The sequence below is a fragment of the Lissotriton vulgaris genome, unplaced genomic scaffold (genome assembly GCF_964263255.1).
Source record: "Lissotriton vulgaris unplaced genomic scaffold, aLisVul1.2 SCAFFOLD_919, whole genome shotgun sequence".
Classification (NCBI taxonomy): Eukaryota; Metazoa; Chordata; class Amphibia; order Caudata; family Salamandridae; genus Lissotriton; species Lissotriton vulgaris.
In genome coordinates this window covers 342233-357788 of record NW_028251383.1, presented here as the reverse complement: position 1 = coordinate 357788, position 15556 = coordinate 342233, and the positions used below count along the sequence as shown (strand labels likewise).

The 15556-nt window shown below is 40.3% G+C and overlaps 1 protein-coding gene across 1 annotated transcript in view; it reads right to left on the bottom strand.

Annotated features, from left to right (window-relative positions):
- Positions 1 to 15556, bottom strand: part of LOC147662925 (uncharacterized) — a 468727-nt gene that overhangs the window by 165824 nt on the left and 287347 nt on the right. The window contains exon 11 of the mRNA XM_086950793.1: positions 11818 to 11946. Coding sequence (XP_086806919.1) covers positions 11818 to 11946 — 129 coding nt within the window. The remainder of the gene's footprint in view (positions 1 to 11817; positions 11947 to 15556) is intronic.

The window sequence follows — 15556 nt, the reverse complement described above, 5'->3', positions numbered from 1 at the left end:
ACTCCAGACACTGCCCAGCCGAGGCCCCAGGAGCGCAAGCTGCACTGCAGCAGCCCGGGCTGAGAGACAGGATGGGGTAGGAGGGGGGCTGAAGCCCTGGAGGCAGAAGTGACACTGTGAAGGCGCGACCCCCTTTACATCGTTCCACGGCCCCCCTGGGGGTCGCGCCCCACAGTTTGAAGACACCTGTCCTAACCCCTTCCAGAGAACTGAGTCTCTGCTGCTGAAGGCCAAGGAATAGTCATGCCTGTCTGGAATCACACTGTGAATCTGTGTCCACTCTTACAATCATCCTGACAGAAGCATGTCCTTATTTAATCTCTCTGTTGACACATAAGTGCTTATAAACTTATACTGCTGTCAACTCCTAGCAGTCTGAGAACCCAGTCACTGTTTATGTACTTGGAGAATGAGTCAGGCATTCAGACAAGCAGTGGTACGTTTAAATGAGCACAATGTATGCAGTACCCTAACCCCTTCCAGACTACTGAGTCTCTCCTGCAAAAGTCCAGGGAATAGTCATGCCTGTCTGGAAACACACTGTGAGTCTGTGTCCACTCCTACAATCATCCTGACAGACGCATGTCCTTATTTAATCTCTCTGCTGACACATACGTGCTTATGAACTTATACTGCTATCAACTACTAGCAGTCCGAGAACCCAGTTACTATCTATGCACTTGCAGAATGAGTCAGGCATTCTGACAAGCAGTGGTACAGTTAAATGTGCACAATGGATGCGATATCCTAACCCCTTCCAGAGTACTTAGTCTCTTCTGCTAAAGGCCAGGGGATAGTCATGCCTGTCTGGAATCACACTGTGAATCTGTGTCCACTCTTACAATCATCCTGACAGAAGCATGTCCTTATTTAATCTCTCTGTTGACACATAAGTGCTTATAAACTTATACTGCTATCAACTACTAGCAGTCTGAGAACCCAGTCACTGTCTATGCACTTGTAGAATGAGTCAGGCATTCAGACAAGTAGTGGTACAGTCAAATGTGCAGAATGTATGCGGTCCCCTAACCCCTTTCAGACTACTGAGTCTCTACTGCTAAAGTCCAGGGAATAGTCATGCCTGTCTGGAATCCCACTGTGAGTCTGTGTCCACTCCTACAATCATCCTGACAAAAGCATGTCTTTATTTAATCTCTCTGCTGACATATAAGTCCCTATAAACTTATACTGCTGTCAACTCCTAGCAGTCTGAGAACCCAGTCACTGTTTATGTACTTGGAGATTGAGTCAGGCATTCTGACAAGCAGTGGTACGGTTAAATGAGCACAATGTATGCAGTACCCTAACCCCTTCCAGACTACTGAGTCTCTCCTGCAAAAGTCCAGGGAATAGTCATGCCTGTCTGGAAACACACTGTGAGTCTCTGTCTACTCCTACAATCATCCTGACAGACGCATGTCCTTATTTAATCTCTCTGCTGACACATACGTGCTTATGAACTTATACTGCTATCAACTACTAGCAGTCTGAGAACCCAGTTACTGTCTATGCACTTGCAGAATGAGTCAGGCATTCAGACAAGCAGTGGTACAGTTAAATGTGCACAATGGATGTGATATCCTAACCCCTTCCAGAGTACTGAGTCTCTGCTGCTAAAGGCCAGGGAATGGTCATGCCTGTCTGGAATCACACTGTGAATCTGTGTCCACTCCTACAATCATCCTAACAACATGTCCTTATTTAATCTCTCTGCTGACACATAAGCGCTTATAAAATTATACTTCTGAAAAATGCAAAAATAAACTGTTTGACTGCTTCTCACATATTATCATGGAAATAAATACATGGTGATTGAGATTATGGGTTGTCCCACTTTTTCTCCCTGTTTTCAAAAGTCAATAATGTATTAAATACCTTGAGCTTTCATACTCTGCTTTATAAGCTCACAACTATGGAATGATATGACTGAGTAGGGATTTATCCCAACTTAAATTTAGGGTCCAGGACCATTGTTCTACTAAAAAAATCAGCATCAGAATATCGGACAACAAGATTGTATGCAGAAGATTCAAGATTTTGATCATGTATCCCATATATATTTCATCTTTTGTTGGAGAGTGACTTGTATGGACTTTCATATGCAGTCAACCACATATTAAAAACAGGAGTACACCTTCAAAATGTTTATGCAAAGGAAATCATGGATAAAGTACATCAGAGAGACGATCATTAAGAATCTCAGCTGAATAATTTGATGGCATGTTAGCGTGGTACTAATGAGTACTGGTACCGTCGTCATGGAGAACTTAAATGTATGCTAAGAAACTTAGGAACTCCTACATGGTTTCTTACCCTAAGCTGTGCTGAATACACTTAGGATGATTTAGTCGAATTTCTTCAAGAATCAAATTCAAATATAAAAAATATTACATACAAGACAATTGGTGAATTGTGCTCTTTGGATCCTGTTAATGTATGCAGATATTTCAATTTCACCAATACATAAGCACTTATGGTGCAGATTTTCAAGGCCCCAGTGTCACCAGTACATCAGTTTCTGTGAAGTAATAATGGCCCTGGGGACCCTTCCATATTTACAAGGAGAGGAAAAGCCACCGTGCGTGGCTTTTCCTCTCCTTGAAAATACGGCTCATTCAAATGCACCACATTGCGTTGAAGGGGCGTTCCATAAGTGTTGCTGTGTATGTTCCCACAACGTCCATGGAAGAAGACACATTTTAAGATTTACAAAAAAATTGTAAATCCAGAGATACATGTGAATACTGTGCCACCCTAGAGGTGGTGTAGCGAGATGCAATGAGGACAAATGTTTTCATGTCTCCTCGTTTTTTCCTCTTTCAATGCATGCTGCATTCTGCAAAACACATTGAAGGAAGAAAATGCCATTAGTGATTATTTTTGTGCAAGAAGGTGTACTTTCCTACACAAAAACAATCTCCCAACGACACAGACATCCTTGGACCATGATGCAAGGGTGCCTGCGCCAGCACTTCACAGCTGTTAATATGCCAGTGCAGGGAGAAGCACAGAGTTGTGACATATTTATGTAAATATGCCACATCCCTGTGCTTCGGAAGTGCCACAGCGCGGTGTGGCTAAAGAGCTTATGGTGTCACGCTGCAGCACTTCCTTATACTTCTGCATTTGTACATTCATCATACACTACTAATACATTCTTTCAGTCATCATTCTCTACACATATATTCAACCAAACTTCCACACATTACCATGCAATATTAGTTCTTTATTTAACCAGATTAGGTAGTTCTGATAAGAACTTTGTTTTTGTTTTATATATTTTTTTCTTTTTTCAATGATTTTGTGTATTTTTTGGTGTTTTAAAAACAAAAATGAGTATAAAAAGAACGAATGTAACTGGAAACTTCTGGAATTATTAAAAAACTAACAATGATGGTTGCATTGCGCAGCACAAACTGCATCCACCGACTGCTCCCTCAAGCATATATGTTTTTTTGCACTTCACACAGTGCTGTTCAAGGAAGGCAAATTCTGGCCTCATGTCCAGTGCAGGTGTGGCTGACAACGCTGCAGATGTACTTGGCACTGGAGGTGGGGGTTCATAGCAGCTCGCCTACATTCCTCCCGAGCCAAATTCAGAGGATGTATGGTTTTCACAGGTTTACACATATAGGCAGTGCCACAAGAATACTTCTTCTCACTACCTCTTGACAGTGCACGTTCACCAATCCGGCAAGTCACCTTCCTTGCATTGACCTTTTTCTCCCCAGGTGGAAAACTGAAGAATTTCCACATGATAGACTCTGGTCTTTGTGGACGTGGTGCCCCATGCAAAAATTCCTTCTCAGAAGATCCTTCCTCCTGCTGCTGCTGCTGACCAGAAGCCATTTTCTTTATCTATTTTGATAAACACCAAAAAAATACACAAAATAGGGTTCTTGAAGGAAAATAGATGTCTCTCTAAAGATGCTCCAACAAGAATGATTGAAATGGGTGGGGTCCTTCAATAGTTATAGTGGGAAATATTATGAACCAATCAAATCTTTTTTCTTTTAGGTCACATGCGCTCACGAAGCACGCACCCAACGCAACTTCGCGAAAATATATTTTAAAGTAATATAAGTTGATTATAAGTTCAAATATATTATTTTTATAACTATCTTAGATAATCTCTTGCTCTAAGGTGTTTATTAAAGATACATATATATATATAATTTGTGACATAAAAAGTGGCGGAGTCGCGCACCCAGCGCGCACCAGCACGTATATGATGTCACACGGAACCCGCCACTGCACAAGCCATGCGTACTGTAATGTGCATGTGTTCTGAATACGCGGGAGCAGGAGTCGCGGACCGGTCACATACCAACTGCGCACATCACGTAATATTAAATGTATATGACATAACTGAAAAAACAAGCAGCCGTCGCACATCGTACGCGGAACCTTCACGACTTTTCTAAAATGGCAGCTTGAATCCACACACCCATCATAATGGGTGCGCTTTGGGTGCCCAACTCCCAAAAAAACTTGAAAAAAATAACAAAGAAAACATCAATATCAAAATTAAAAAATAAAATTAAACAATATTTCAGTTTGACTTTTTTTAAAAAGATTTATTTTTGCGATTTTCATAAAACATATATAATGTTATTTAATAAATAAAATGTTTAAGAATAAACAGTTAAAAGACTGTAGAAAATCAGTATAAAAAAGATATAACTACTATTACACTTAGAAATTAGCATTTAAAAAACCTTTGAAATTCACTGACAAAACCACAGGTTTCAGAGACGTTATAGTTAGGAATTAGCATTAAAAACAACTTAGAAATTCACTGAAAAACCATAGGTTTCAGGTGTGTTATTGTTACCTGGATATTTCATTTGTATAAAACCATAGAAATTCCTCCGTTATAGTTACTTCTGCTAACTATAACTTGCGCGCCCCCGATGCACTGCTGATGATGTCACATATTACATAATTCATGACATCTTAAATGACATCACTGATGACATCACTGATGACATCATCCATGTGACAATGTCATACACCTGATCACACACTACGTTTACCTTTGATCACTCACTGTAAAATACAGAGTACCATATTTGAAAACATTGACACACCAGTACCAGTTACTACATACCCACTCACTGATTCCTAAGTCTACAGACACAACTACCCATTCACCCACAGAATCAATAAGATATGCAGTCACTGATCAATAGAACACTATAAAATGCACTCATACATCTATATACGGATTGACACATCAGAAGTCATCCTAGTCGGTTATGCAATCATCCTACTCACTCATGAAAAGAATCAATCACACTTCCATTTACTCACCTACACAGTTATACACACAACATCTCATTTATTCATACACATAGAAACTCATAGTTACTATGTTATAAAATCACTATTACAATGATACACTCATCCATTAAGTTACTCTCACAATCAGTAACTGTTACATGTACTTATTTGTATACACCAACTCTCACATACAATGCTTTTTATTTTTGTACTTTGTTAAAGATATACCATTCACACATATATTCGCTCACCAACACACCCATAAACACACTCAGTCACCCAAATAACTGTTTCCACATGCACTCTTAAAGTCATATAGTTAGTCAATCAACTACTCACACACCCCACCCAACCACACATACACTCAGTCTCCCATACAAATACTCTACTAAACAATAACTAATATAGACACTTATGTAGTTAGTGATCAACTGATGCAGCAGGTTATACAACAACAGAAACAGTAACATAGTTTAGCTAATAAGCCATGTATTTAGTAAGACAATTTAATTACTAAATCCTCCATCCAGACAGTTATATATCCACTCAATCTTCAATACAGATTTATATATATATATGTATAATATACATATTTAAATTTCAAACAAAACCACATTCACTGGATGATGTCATCAGTGATGTCATTTGAGATGACATCAGTGATGTCACTGACCATGTCATGAATTATGTAATATGTGACATCATCAGCAGGGCATTGCGAGCGCACGAGTTATAGTTAGCAGAACTAACTATAACGGAGGAATGTCTATGGTTTTGTACAAGTGAAATGTCCAGCTAACTATACCACCCCTGAAACCTATGGTTTTTTCAGTGAATATATATAAAACTTTTTAGAAACACTCAGTCACTGGATGATGTCATCTGCGATGGCATCAATGATGACATTTGAGATGTCATCAGTGATGTCATCAGTGATGTAACTGACCATGTCATGAGTGTTGTAATATGTTACCTCATCAACAGTGCATTACAGGGACACGAGTTATAGTTAACTCAACTAACTAACTCAACTAACTATAACGGCCACATTTCTCTGGTTTTGTATGAGTGAAATGTCCAACTAACTATAACATCACTGAAACCTGTGGTTTTCTTTCTAAAGATTTTTTAATACTAATTTCTAACTATAACATCGCTGAAACCTATGTTTTTTCAGTAAATTTCTAAAGGTTTTTTTAATGCTAATTTCCAACTATAACGTCCCTGAAACCTATGATTTATTCAGTGAATTTCAAAGGTTTTTTAAATGCTAATTTCGAACTATAACATCCCTAAAACCTATGTTTTTTTCAGTGGAAAAAAATATATATATATATATTCCCTCAATGAATTCCGCCACAGCCGCCGCCCTCCTCACAGCAGGTGCTTCAGCACAGGAAGGTGCACTCACGTCAGCATTTAATGATACAAAAAAAAAGTGCTGAGCATTCCAGGCATTTAAAATTCCTGTTTATTTATCTCATAAGCAACCCATTGTGATACTGACTGACAGATACTTTTCAGGCTCCTGGCCTTCATCGATGTCAGTTAATCAAAGTGAACAACCCCCTTATAAACCTACATTTCATTAGTTCAGCAGTACATTTCATGTAACATAAAAAGAGGACTCATCTGGGTCCCATCATTAGACAATATAGTAAACAAGGTGGCCATCTTAGAGCAAATACTACATTATGTTCTGTCAATCATTCACATTGATTATGCCTTCTAATTCATTGTTTTGGTAGACGATATGAAGAGGAAAATCAATACTGATATGGAGAATTGGGATATGTTATCATACAGTTATGGGGATCCTGTTGAATAGGAGACAGGTGTACATTACCCTGGATGTCTAAAATGAGTCTTTTACCACAGCTCCATCATATGGTGCATTCATTATAAAATTACTTAAAAAATGAATGAATTAAAATAAATATGAAGCCCTGAATGAGCTTAACAATGGCCCTGTCATATGTTGCATTGCAAGTTTAGACATGAAGCCCTTTATGGGCTTAAATAACTTCTTCTCTATCTTCCCTGTAGTTATACCCCTGGTTGTGTAGAAGAACCGTATGGTATGCCAGCTGTTCCCTATAAATGCCTGGTCTTGATTCTCCACCATAGACAAGGTCTCTGTTGCTGGTCCCTGGTATTTCACAAAGAGTTTACTAAATATCCTTCTGATGGTTACCTATTTCACTTTCACCACAGCCTGACTTCATCTTATATGTACCCTTAATTCCTATTCACTGTTGAGCCCTGTTGGTTCCTTGGTTCCTAATTCAATTCTGTATCAGGACTCTAACTGTCTCAACAATCTCACTCGGTCTCTGCCCGCTATCTCACTCGATCTCCGCCCGCTACCTGTATGTTACTTGATCGATACAAAAAAATAGCCCTCAATATGTTTTGTGGTGCCGCAGCAGCACCATTAGGCATATTGTGCTATAAGACCGCCACACCACCGCCAGGGATTGCGGATTCCTGGCAGTTGCAGCGGTTCTCTGGAGGTCCGACTGCCTACTTGTACTATGGCGGTGGGTCTGCTGGTGCAGCGTTCCCCGACCACCACCGTACTTCCACCATGAGTTTGGCAGTCCCATGGACAACTAAATTCATAATCAGATCTGAAATAACTTATCCAATTCATTCATAATAAACATTTACTAAAAGTGATAAATAATGTAAAATAAATATCTATAAATAAACAAATAATATACAATTTAACAAGCAAATAAAAATAATATATATATATATATATATATATATATATATTTATATATATATATATATATATATATATATATATATATATATATATATATATATATATATATATATATATATATATATATATATATTTAAACAATAATAACAAAAGTCTTGAAATCTGGTAAAAATAAATATACTATTCTCACTCCAGTTTATCCAACAGTAGTGAAAGCACTGGCTTTCAGAGAGGAAAAATAGGCTATTCCCACTCCATTCTGTGCTACAGTAGGAAAAGTACTTTACTTCAACACATAACATATTTGAAAAGCCCTATAAGTTTACAAGAGGGATAATACTATTCCCACTCTTGTTTGTACAGCAGTAGATAAAGCGTTCGACATCTGGAGGGGTAAAATTAGTAGGGAAAGCGATGCACTTCGGAGTTGTGAAATGTACTATTTCCACTCAAGTCTGTGCAACAGTGGGAAAAGTGTTGGACTTCAGAGGGGTAACATTTACTATTCCCACTCCAGTCTGTGCAACAATAGGGAAAGCTTTGGACTACGAAGGGGTATAATTTACTATTCCAACTTCAGTGTGTGCAACAGTTGGGAATACGTTGGACTTCAGAGGGGTAATATTTACTATTTCCGTTCCGTCTGTGCAGCCGTAGGGAAAGCATTGGACTTTGGAGGGATTAAATTTACTATTCCCCCTACAGTTTGAGCAACACTAGGGAAAGTGCTGGAGTTCGGAGGGGTAAAATTTACTGTTCCCACTCCAGACTGTGCAACAGTAAGGAAAGCCTTGGACTTTGGAGGAATTACATTTAATATTCAATTATAAATAATCAATTAATAGTTCATTTCTAATTAAGTATTAGTTAATTTACTTCCCACCCTATACCCCTACAAACCCAGTCTGCACCTAATATATAATGAAAAAATATAGTAAATAATCAATTTACATTATTAATAATCAATTAAATATTTATCAAAACATTGATAATTAATTGTTAGTTATTACTTAATTAACTTCCCACCTTATACCCCTACAAACCCAGGAAACACACCTAATATATAACTGAAGAAACCTAAAAGTAACACCATTTACCTAATTAATAATCAATTCAATAATTAATAATAAATGAATAATTGATTATACTTCATATACTTCCTACACTATGGGCCTGATAACATGGTGGACAGACTCCAGTCCATCCGCCATCATCTCCTATGTGAGACCGCCTGCCAAAAAGGCGGTACTTCCACAATAGGAATTAGGATGCGACCGCCACCGTGGCGGTCACATCACCCACCTTTAACATTGCAGTTGAAAATGCTAGCTCCATCACCCGCTGCACTGCAAAAGGTATATTTTACATATCCCTGTACTAAGTGACAGGCGTCATGTGATGACTGTCACTTTGATATACCCAAAGAAAATGGCCAGGGTTGAAGGACGTCCATCCCCGCCAGCCTTTTCATGGTGGGTGAACGGTCATGGAAAGGCTGGCTGGCAGGGGGCAGCCTAATCCCTACGCTGGTGCCTGGTAGGCATGCCACAATTTTAGGGATTGGAAGGCCCTCCGCCACACTGGCAGGTTCAAGGTGCCATTCCGATGCATGACGGTCGGGTTTTCCGCCAGCCTGCACACCACCTGCCATCAAAATATGGCAGGAGGAAAAGCTGCTTCGGATGGCGGGGAGACCGCCATCGACAGCTTGTAGTAGGGGGTCTTCCCGCCACCCTAATCAACCCCTATATCTCTACAATCATAGCAACCCGCTAGAACACTATAAATTGCTATTAACAATTTAATTACAAAATGATAAATCCCTTAAATTTGCAAGCTATGTTTGAAAATATTATTAACAATTCTGCAAAGATAATAACACATAAACTTAATATATGAACTAAAACACATAAAGAACTGTATTTTTTAGAACTATATTTTTCAAAACGATATTAACAACAATATTTATTAAAACGATATTACTTACCTAAAAAACAATATCCTCGACAACGATATTCCTGCATCATGATATTTTTTTATCACAATATTATTGTTCAACTATTTTACCTCCCATTTCACTGCTACATCAGTTTTCTTGCTCTCCTTATCTGGAGGAGAAGTATCCCCACTGCCTGGACGGAGCCCTCTTCCTTGCAGAATGTACAACTACATAGTATGGCGGAACCTGATGTAAAGTGGGTCGTGTGGGGCTGGGTCTTTAAAGATCTCTGTGGCACATCTCATCCTGCTATTTGGCATGGGAGGTCCTGGACTGACCTATTGGTCCTAGAAAGGGTCTTAACCACTATAGGCAGCTTTACCTCGTGGTGCTGTGCTGTCCGTTATATAAATGTATGGAATAACTGTATTGTAGGTAGTGGTGTCATCCAGTGGAAAGGCCTTATAACTGAGGTTTAGGAGGTGCTGATGGTGCTGCTGTTGTATAAGGCCTCGTGATAGGAGGTTGTGGAAGTGGGCTGGTGGCTTTGTTGCTATCCTTCTTAGGTTGACAGGTGTGAAGCTCGGAGCTCTTCTGAAATCTGCTACTGAAATGTGAGCTTTCTTTCCTTTGGCTCCTGAGTGAGAGAGGAAGGGATGGCTAAGCTAACATTTTTCCCACTGAGGGGTGGATGAAAATCTCACACTACCTGAGGTCATGGGCTTCAAGAAACTTGACAATGAGGAGTGTCTTACTCACGTAAATTTTGATGTAATGGTGTGTTTCGGCAACAAGCATGTGGTTGATTTCGGAGTCAGCTTTAAAGTAAATTTCAACGTGGAAGAAGATTTTTCAGACGCTCAGGTTGAGTGGGTGCTGAGGCTTACTGGCCTTCACCGGTGACTAGCCTGGGGTCTTTTGGGGTTGACAGGCATCAGAGCTGTGAACTGGACCTAAAAGTTAGAGCCCTTTGTAGCTTGCCGTAAGGGTTCACAAGGAGTGGTTCCGGATCTCAATGTAAAGGTGCTTACAAGGTCACCCCCAAAGAGCTGATCCTTTAAGGACTGTGATGAGATCGAGGCTTTGAGGGTTATTTTTGTCCTGGGGCCTTCGGATGGGCGAAATAGGAGTTCTTCCTGTTCCTTTGCCTAAGAAGTTTCGAAGGACAGCATCTGTGTCGTATGGAAATCTGAAGGCCTTGACATCACACACTGGTGGATTAAGTAGTCGTGGCTGCAGTGATATTGTTTTCTTCCACTGATGGAACTAAATAGTCAATGTCTTACACAGAAGGTCCCACTGAAGAATGTCGTCAGTCCTGCAGATGGTGCTAGAAAGAGTGGTGGAGTATTTGTTCTGATGTACTGTGGGCTAGCGGTGGGTCAGAGAACATTTTGCGATCGAAAGGTTCTTTAACAAAAAAACAAGTCGCAAAAATGCGAGCTCAACATTAGATAGAAAGACAATGCAGAGCATCATTATCTATAGCCGCACATTCAAGAATTAGTTTACAACATATGAGAATATCTAGATACATTTTAAGGTTAAGTCACCTTGTTTAATTCAAAAGTATGTCTTAATTACCCCGAGATCACTATGTAATTAGGATCTTGATTCCTCTTCATTCCCATTCGAACCACCAGTTCTTAGTCTATTTCTTTGATGATCTTGGAGCTTGACATAGATTAGATAAAGTTGCATCCAAAATGTGATCAGCAATATAGAAAGGAGGTGAACAAAAGAGCTGAATGATGCTGAATTTGGAGAAGGTGAGGTGGTCAAGAAAACAAATTTCAGATTGAAGCAAAGTTTTGCAATAAAAGAAAATAAAGCTCCACCAAGTCCAAGTCCCCTGAGCGCTCACCATTACAGGACACTTTGTCAGTGTGAAGCTGGAAGCCAGCACGGCATGTACACAGGAAGCTGCCAAAGGTGTTTTGGCAGGAGTGTTGGCACAGACGGGCTCCACCGGGGCGACGGCACTCATTGACATCTGAAAGAGAGACACAGGATTAAAGGATTAGTACATAAATGCATGATAGAGGGAGGGAGGTTATTGTTATAAATGATAGACTAATAGGCTGTGCATCAGAGGACCGGAGAGTAACTTCATTTATACCGCAGCACTGTAGGCACCAAAATGCTATATGACAGAAAATACCAACAAAATGCGTTCTGTTGAGGATACCCACTGCGAGATCACTGATGTCCAAGAGCCTAGGCTATTATTGGACTTCAACTGGATAGCCAAAACTCCAATTATATATTTGAGTTTCATCAGTTTGCTATAGAAGAAGTCAAAGATTACTCTAGCAGGTGCTAGCAGTTTTAGACTCAGCCTAATGCACTCAGTTTAGGTTATGAGGAATGGGTTCAGACCTAGCCATAGCCCTTCAGTCAAATGTTGTTCCCAACTCCCATTGCGTGATGTCAGCAAAGATGGTTGAGATTCCATCAGGGATGTCATCACAAGACGTTATGAGCAGGGCATGGTCTGGGCATGATTTATACTTTGTGCACCATATAAACTGGGAACATGTAGGTTTCTGCATTATAACTAAAACAGAATTTTAACTTAGGGTCTGATTTAGGGTTTGGTGGATGGGATACTGCCTCAGAAATGTGATGAATACCCAGTACACTGTATACACATGTTATAGGATATGATGCACTTGTAATAGAGTGGATGGTATAACTGACACTTTTGTGACAGGGTATGCCTTTCGGCAAACTCTAAATGAGGCCCTTAGTTGTTCAATGGAATTTCTGACATACAACAAATTAAAAAGGGATCCAGAACTGAATGTAATATGTGGTATGGAAAGGTTCTCTAGCAGTCCAGACAGGTAGGGAAAACATATACACTGTACTGTCTTACTCAATTACATTATTTGAGTAATGAACACAGAGCTCTCACCTATGTAACGTGGCATGCTTCACTGTCAAGTCTGATCCTCCAACCTCTTAAACATAATTCTTAGGGGTGTGCTACTGTGTATATAGGAGTTAATTTACCTGAGTGGGGGGACAATTGTAATGGTCTTACACCCTGGATCCAATATTTGGTTTAAATAAGTCTTACTGCTACAGTGCTAGACTGCAGAAGCAGCCTAATGGGACCCGGAGCCTTGGGCTCCTTGTTAAACTTGGCATTCTTGGTGTGGTTTCCCCTGACTTTTCGCCGCTACCTCCTGCATTTTTGACTGTGTACTGGATTTCTTTTTTGCTGGTGCTTAAATGGTTTGAGAACTTTGTCACTGCTTAGCAGTGTCAAAGTGCAACTGCTCCCTGTGAAATATTGTGATTATGATTGGTTATCCATGATTGCCATATTTGATTTACTGATAAGTCCCTAGTAAAGTGCAATGTGTGTTCCTAGGGCCCGTAAACCAAGTGCTACTTGTGGGCTTGCAGCAGTGGTTTTGCCATTCAACGGAGTAGCCCTGTAAATGTGTCTCAGACCTACCACTGTAGTGTCTGCAAACACAGTTTTATACTGTCATGTTGACCTGGCAAGTGTACCCACTTGCCAGGCCCTAACCTTCCCTTGTCTTACATGTAAGGCACTCCTAAGGTAGGCCCAAGGTCCCATGGGCAGGGTGCACTGTATTTTAAAGTTAGGGCATGTACTAGTGTGTTTTACATGTCCTTTTCATTGGAGTTGCACTGTAACATTTAACATGTGTAACTTTCACTCTTTAGGCTCTCTAAACTCAGAATTTAAAAACACATCTTTTAGTAAAGGTGGTTTTTAAATTGTGTATTGGCAAAGGCCACTTTTAGAAAGTTGGCATTTTCTTGTTTAGCCATCCTGTGTGCATTAGCCTGTTTGTGTATTCACTGTTTGGTTTTGGAGTGACAGGAGCCAAGGTGTGCATTCACTCTAGACAGTCACAAGGGGGGTTGAGGTGAGCCCTGCCTTTCCAGGGTGATTCATAACCAGGCTGAATAGACCTTTCTGCATTCAGAGTGATAGGAGGAGTTTTAACAAGCACCTGAATGGGCTGTGCCTGCTCTGCACAATGCTGTCTCCACCTCCTGTAGTGAAGTTTGGCCTGGGTTTTACTGAGCTCAGAGACTCGTGCAACAAAGACTACAAAGAGAAAATGGGTGTACATTTTACAACCTGAAACCCCAGAACTTTAGATCACTTCAGGAGACAATAGGAACCTCTGCAAAGGAGAAGAACTCAAGAGCTGTGCGGAGAAGTACTGCCCCTTTGCTTTGCTGGGTTAACCTGTAGTTGCTGCTTCTGCCAAGGAGAGGACAAATACTGCAACTTTGCTCTGAACATACTTGTGAAGAATCTCCAAGGGCTTGTGTGTGCTTGCCTCCTGTTTTGAAGTCGGAGGGACACAAAGACTTCACCACCAGCTTCTTGAGGTTGTTCTTGTTGTTGGGAGCTGAAAGACCTTGAAGAAACCAAGAAAATGGATGCATTGCACTTACAGCGCCTGTTTTTCTCACACAGCAACTGTGAAATGTCTATGCCTCACCTTCACGAGGCCGAAGAATCGACACTGCGATCATCTGCACGCAGAGTCCTGTGCACCAATCTCCAAGGTCACCGCACCGACTCCGACGCAGGCCCTGCTGTGCGGCTGAAAGAACCAATGCATCGTGGGTCCGCAGCTGAAGAAATTGACGCAGTGGCAAACTGTTGCGGCAGCATTGACCTTCAGCACGTCCTGAATTTTCACACATCGCACCTGTGCTGCAAGTATTCCGGTACATCACCTACACACCAGAACCATCTAGGAATCAATGCATCACTTCTCCCTACAGTCCGGATTTGACTCATCGCTTCTCCTGTGTGCAGCAGAACGGTTGCATTGCCTTCACAAGGACTCAAGAACTGACCCATCACTGTTTTCTGATGTTTCCCCTCTCTACAGCTGTTTTGCTTTGTTGATTTTGACACATTTGAGGTACTTTGTGTATAAGTTACGCATCCATATTTTTCGATGGTCAGAATTGCTTGAAATCTTTTAAAAGTCATATTTTCAATTATGTATGTTGGATTTGTGACATTTTGGTCTTGTTTGGTTAAGATGAAGATAGTTTTTTTCTAAACTGATGTGGTGTCCATTTGTAGTGTTTTCACTGTATTACTGTGTGTCTGGTTGCAAATACTTAACACATCACCTTTGGAATAAGCCTGTCTGCTCATGTCAAACTTCCAAGGGGGTGAGCAGGGGTTATCTAAGGTGTGAAACTCCTTTTATTCTGACAAGAATTAAGGGTCCCTGCTTGGACCTGGTGCATACCTCTGCCAACCAGAGACTCCCATTTCTAACAAACCTAATACTAAAGGTTATATTTATTAAAGTTTCTCCTTTGGCAACTCCAAAAACAGTAGTGATACATACAGTCCTCAATGTCTAATTGTTGACATGTGTCACACCTAGCACAGGCTTGCCTGGGCCTTTGGCATTTCATCAGAACATTGTCTTGTTAAACTACACCTTCTGAGAGTAACTATCTTAGTGGTATTGAGGTGACTATGGATGGGTGTTTATGTGGTCATAGAATCAAATTCAGTTTATTATCTAATTCTAGATAGGAAACATAGGGGTAACACTCTGTTGGAACGATTATCAGAC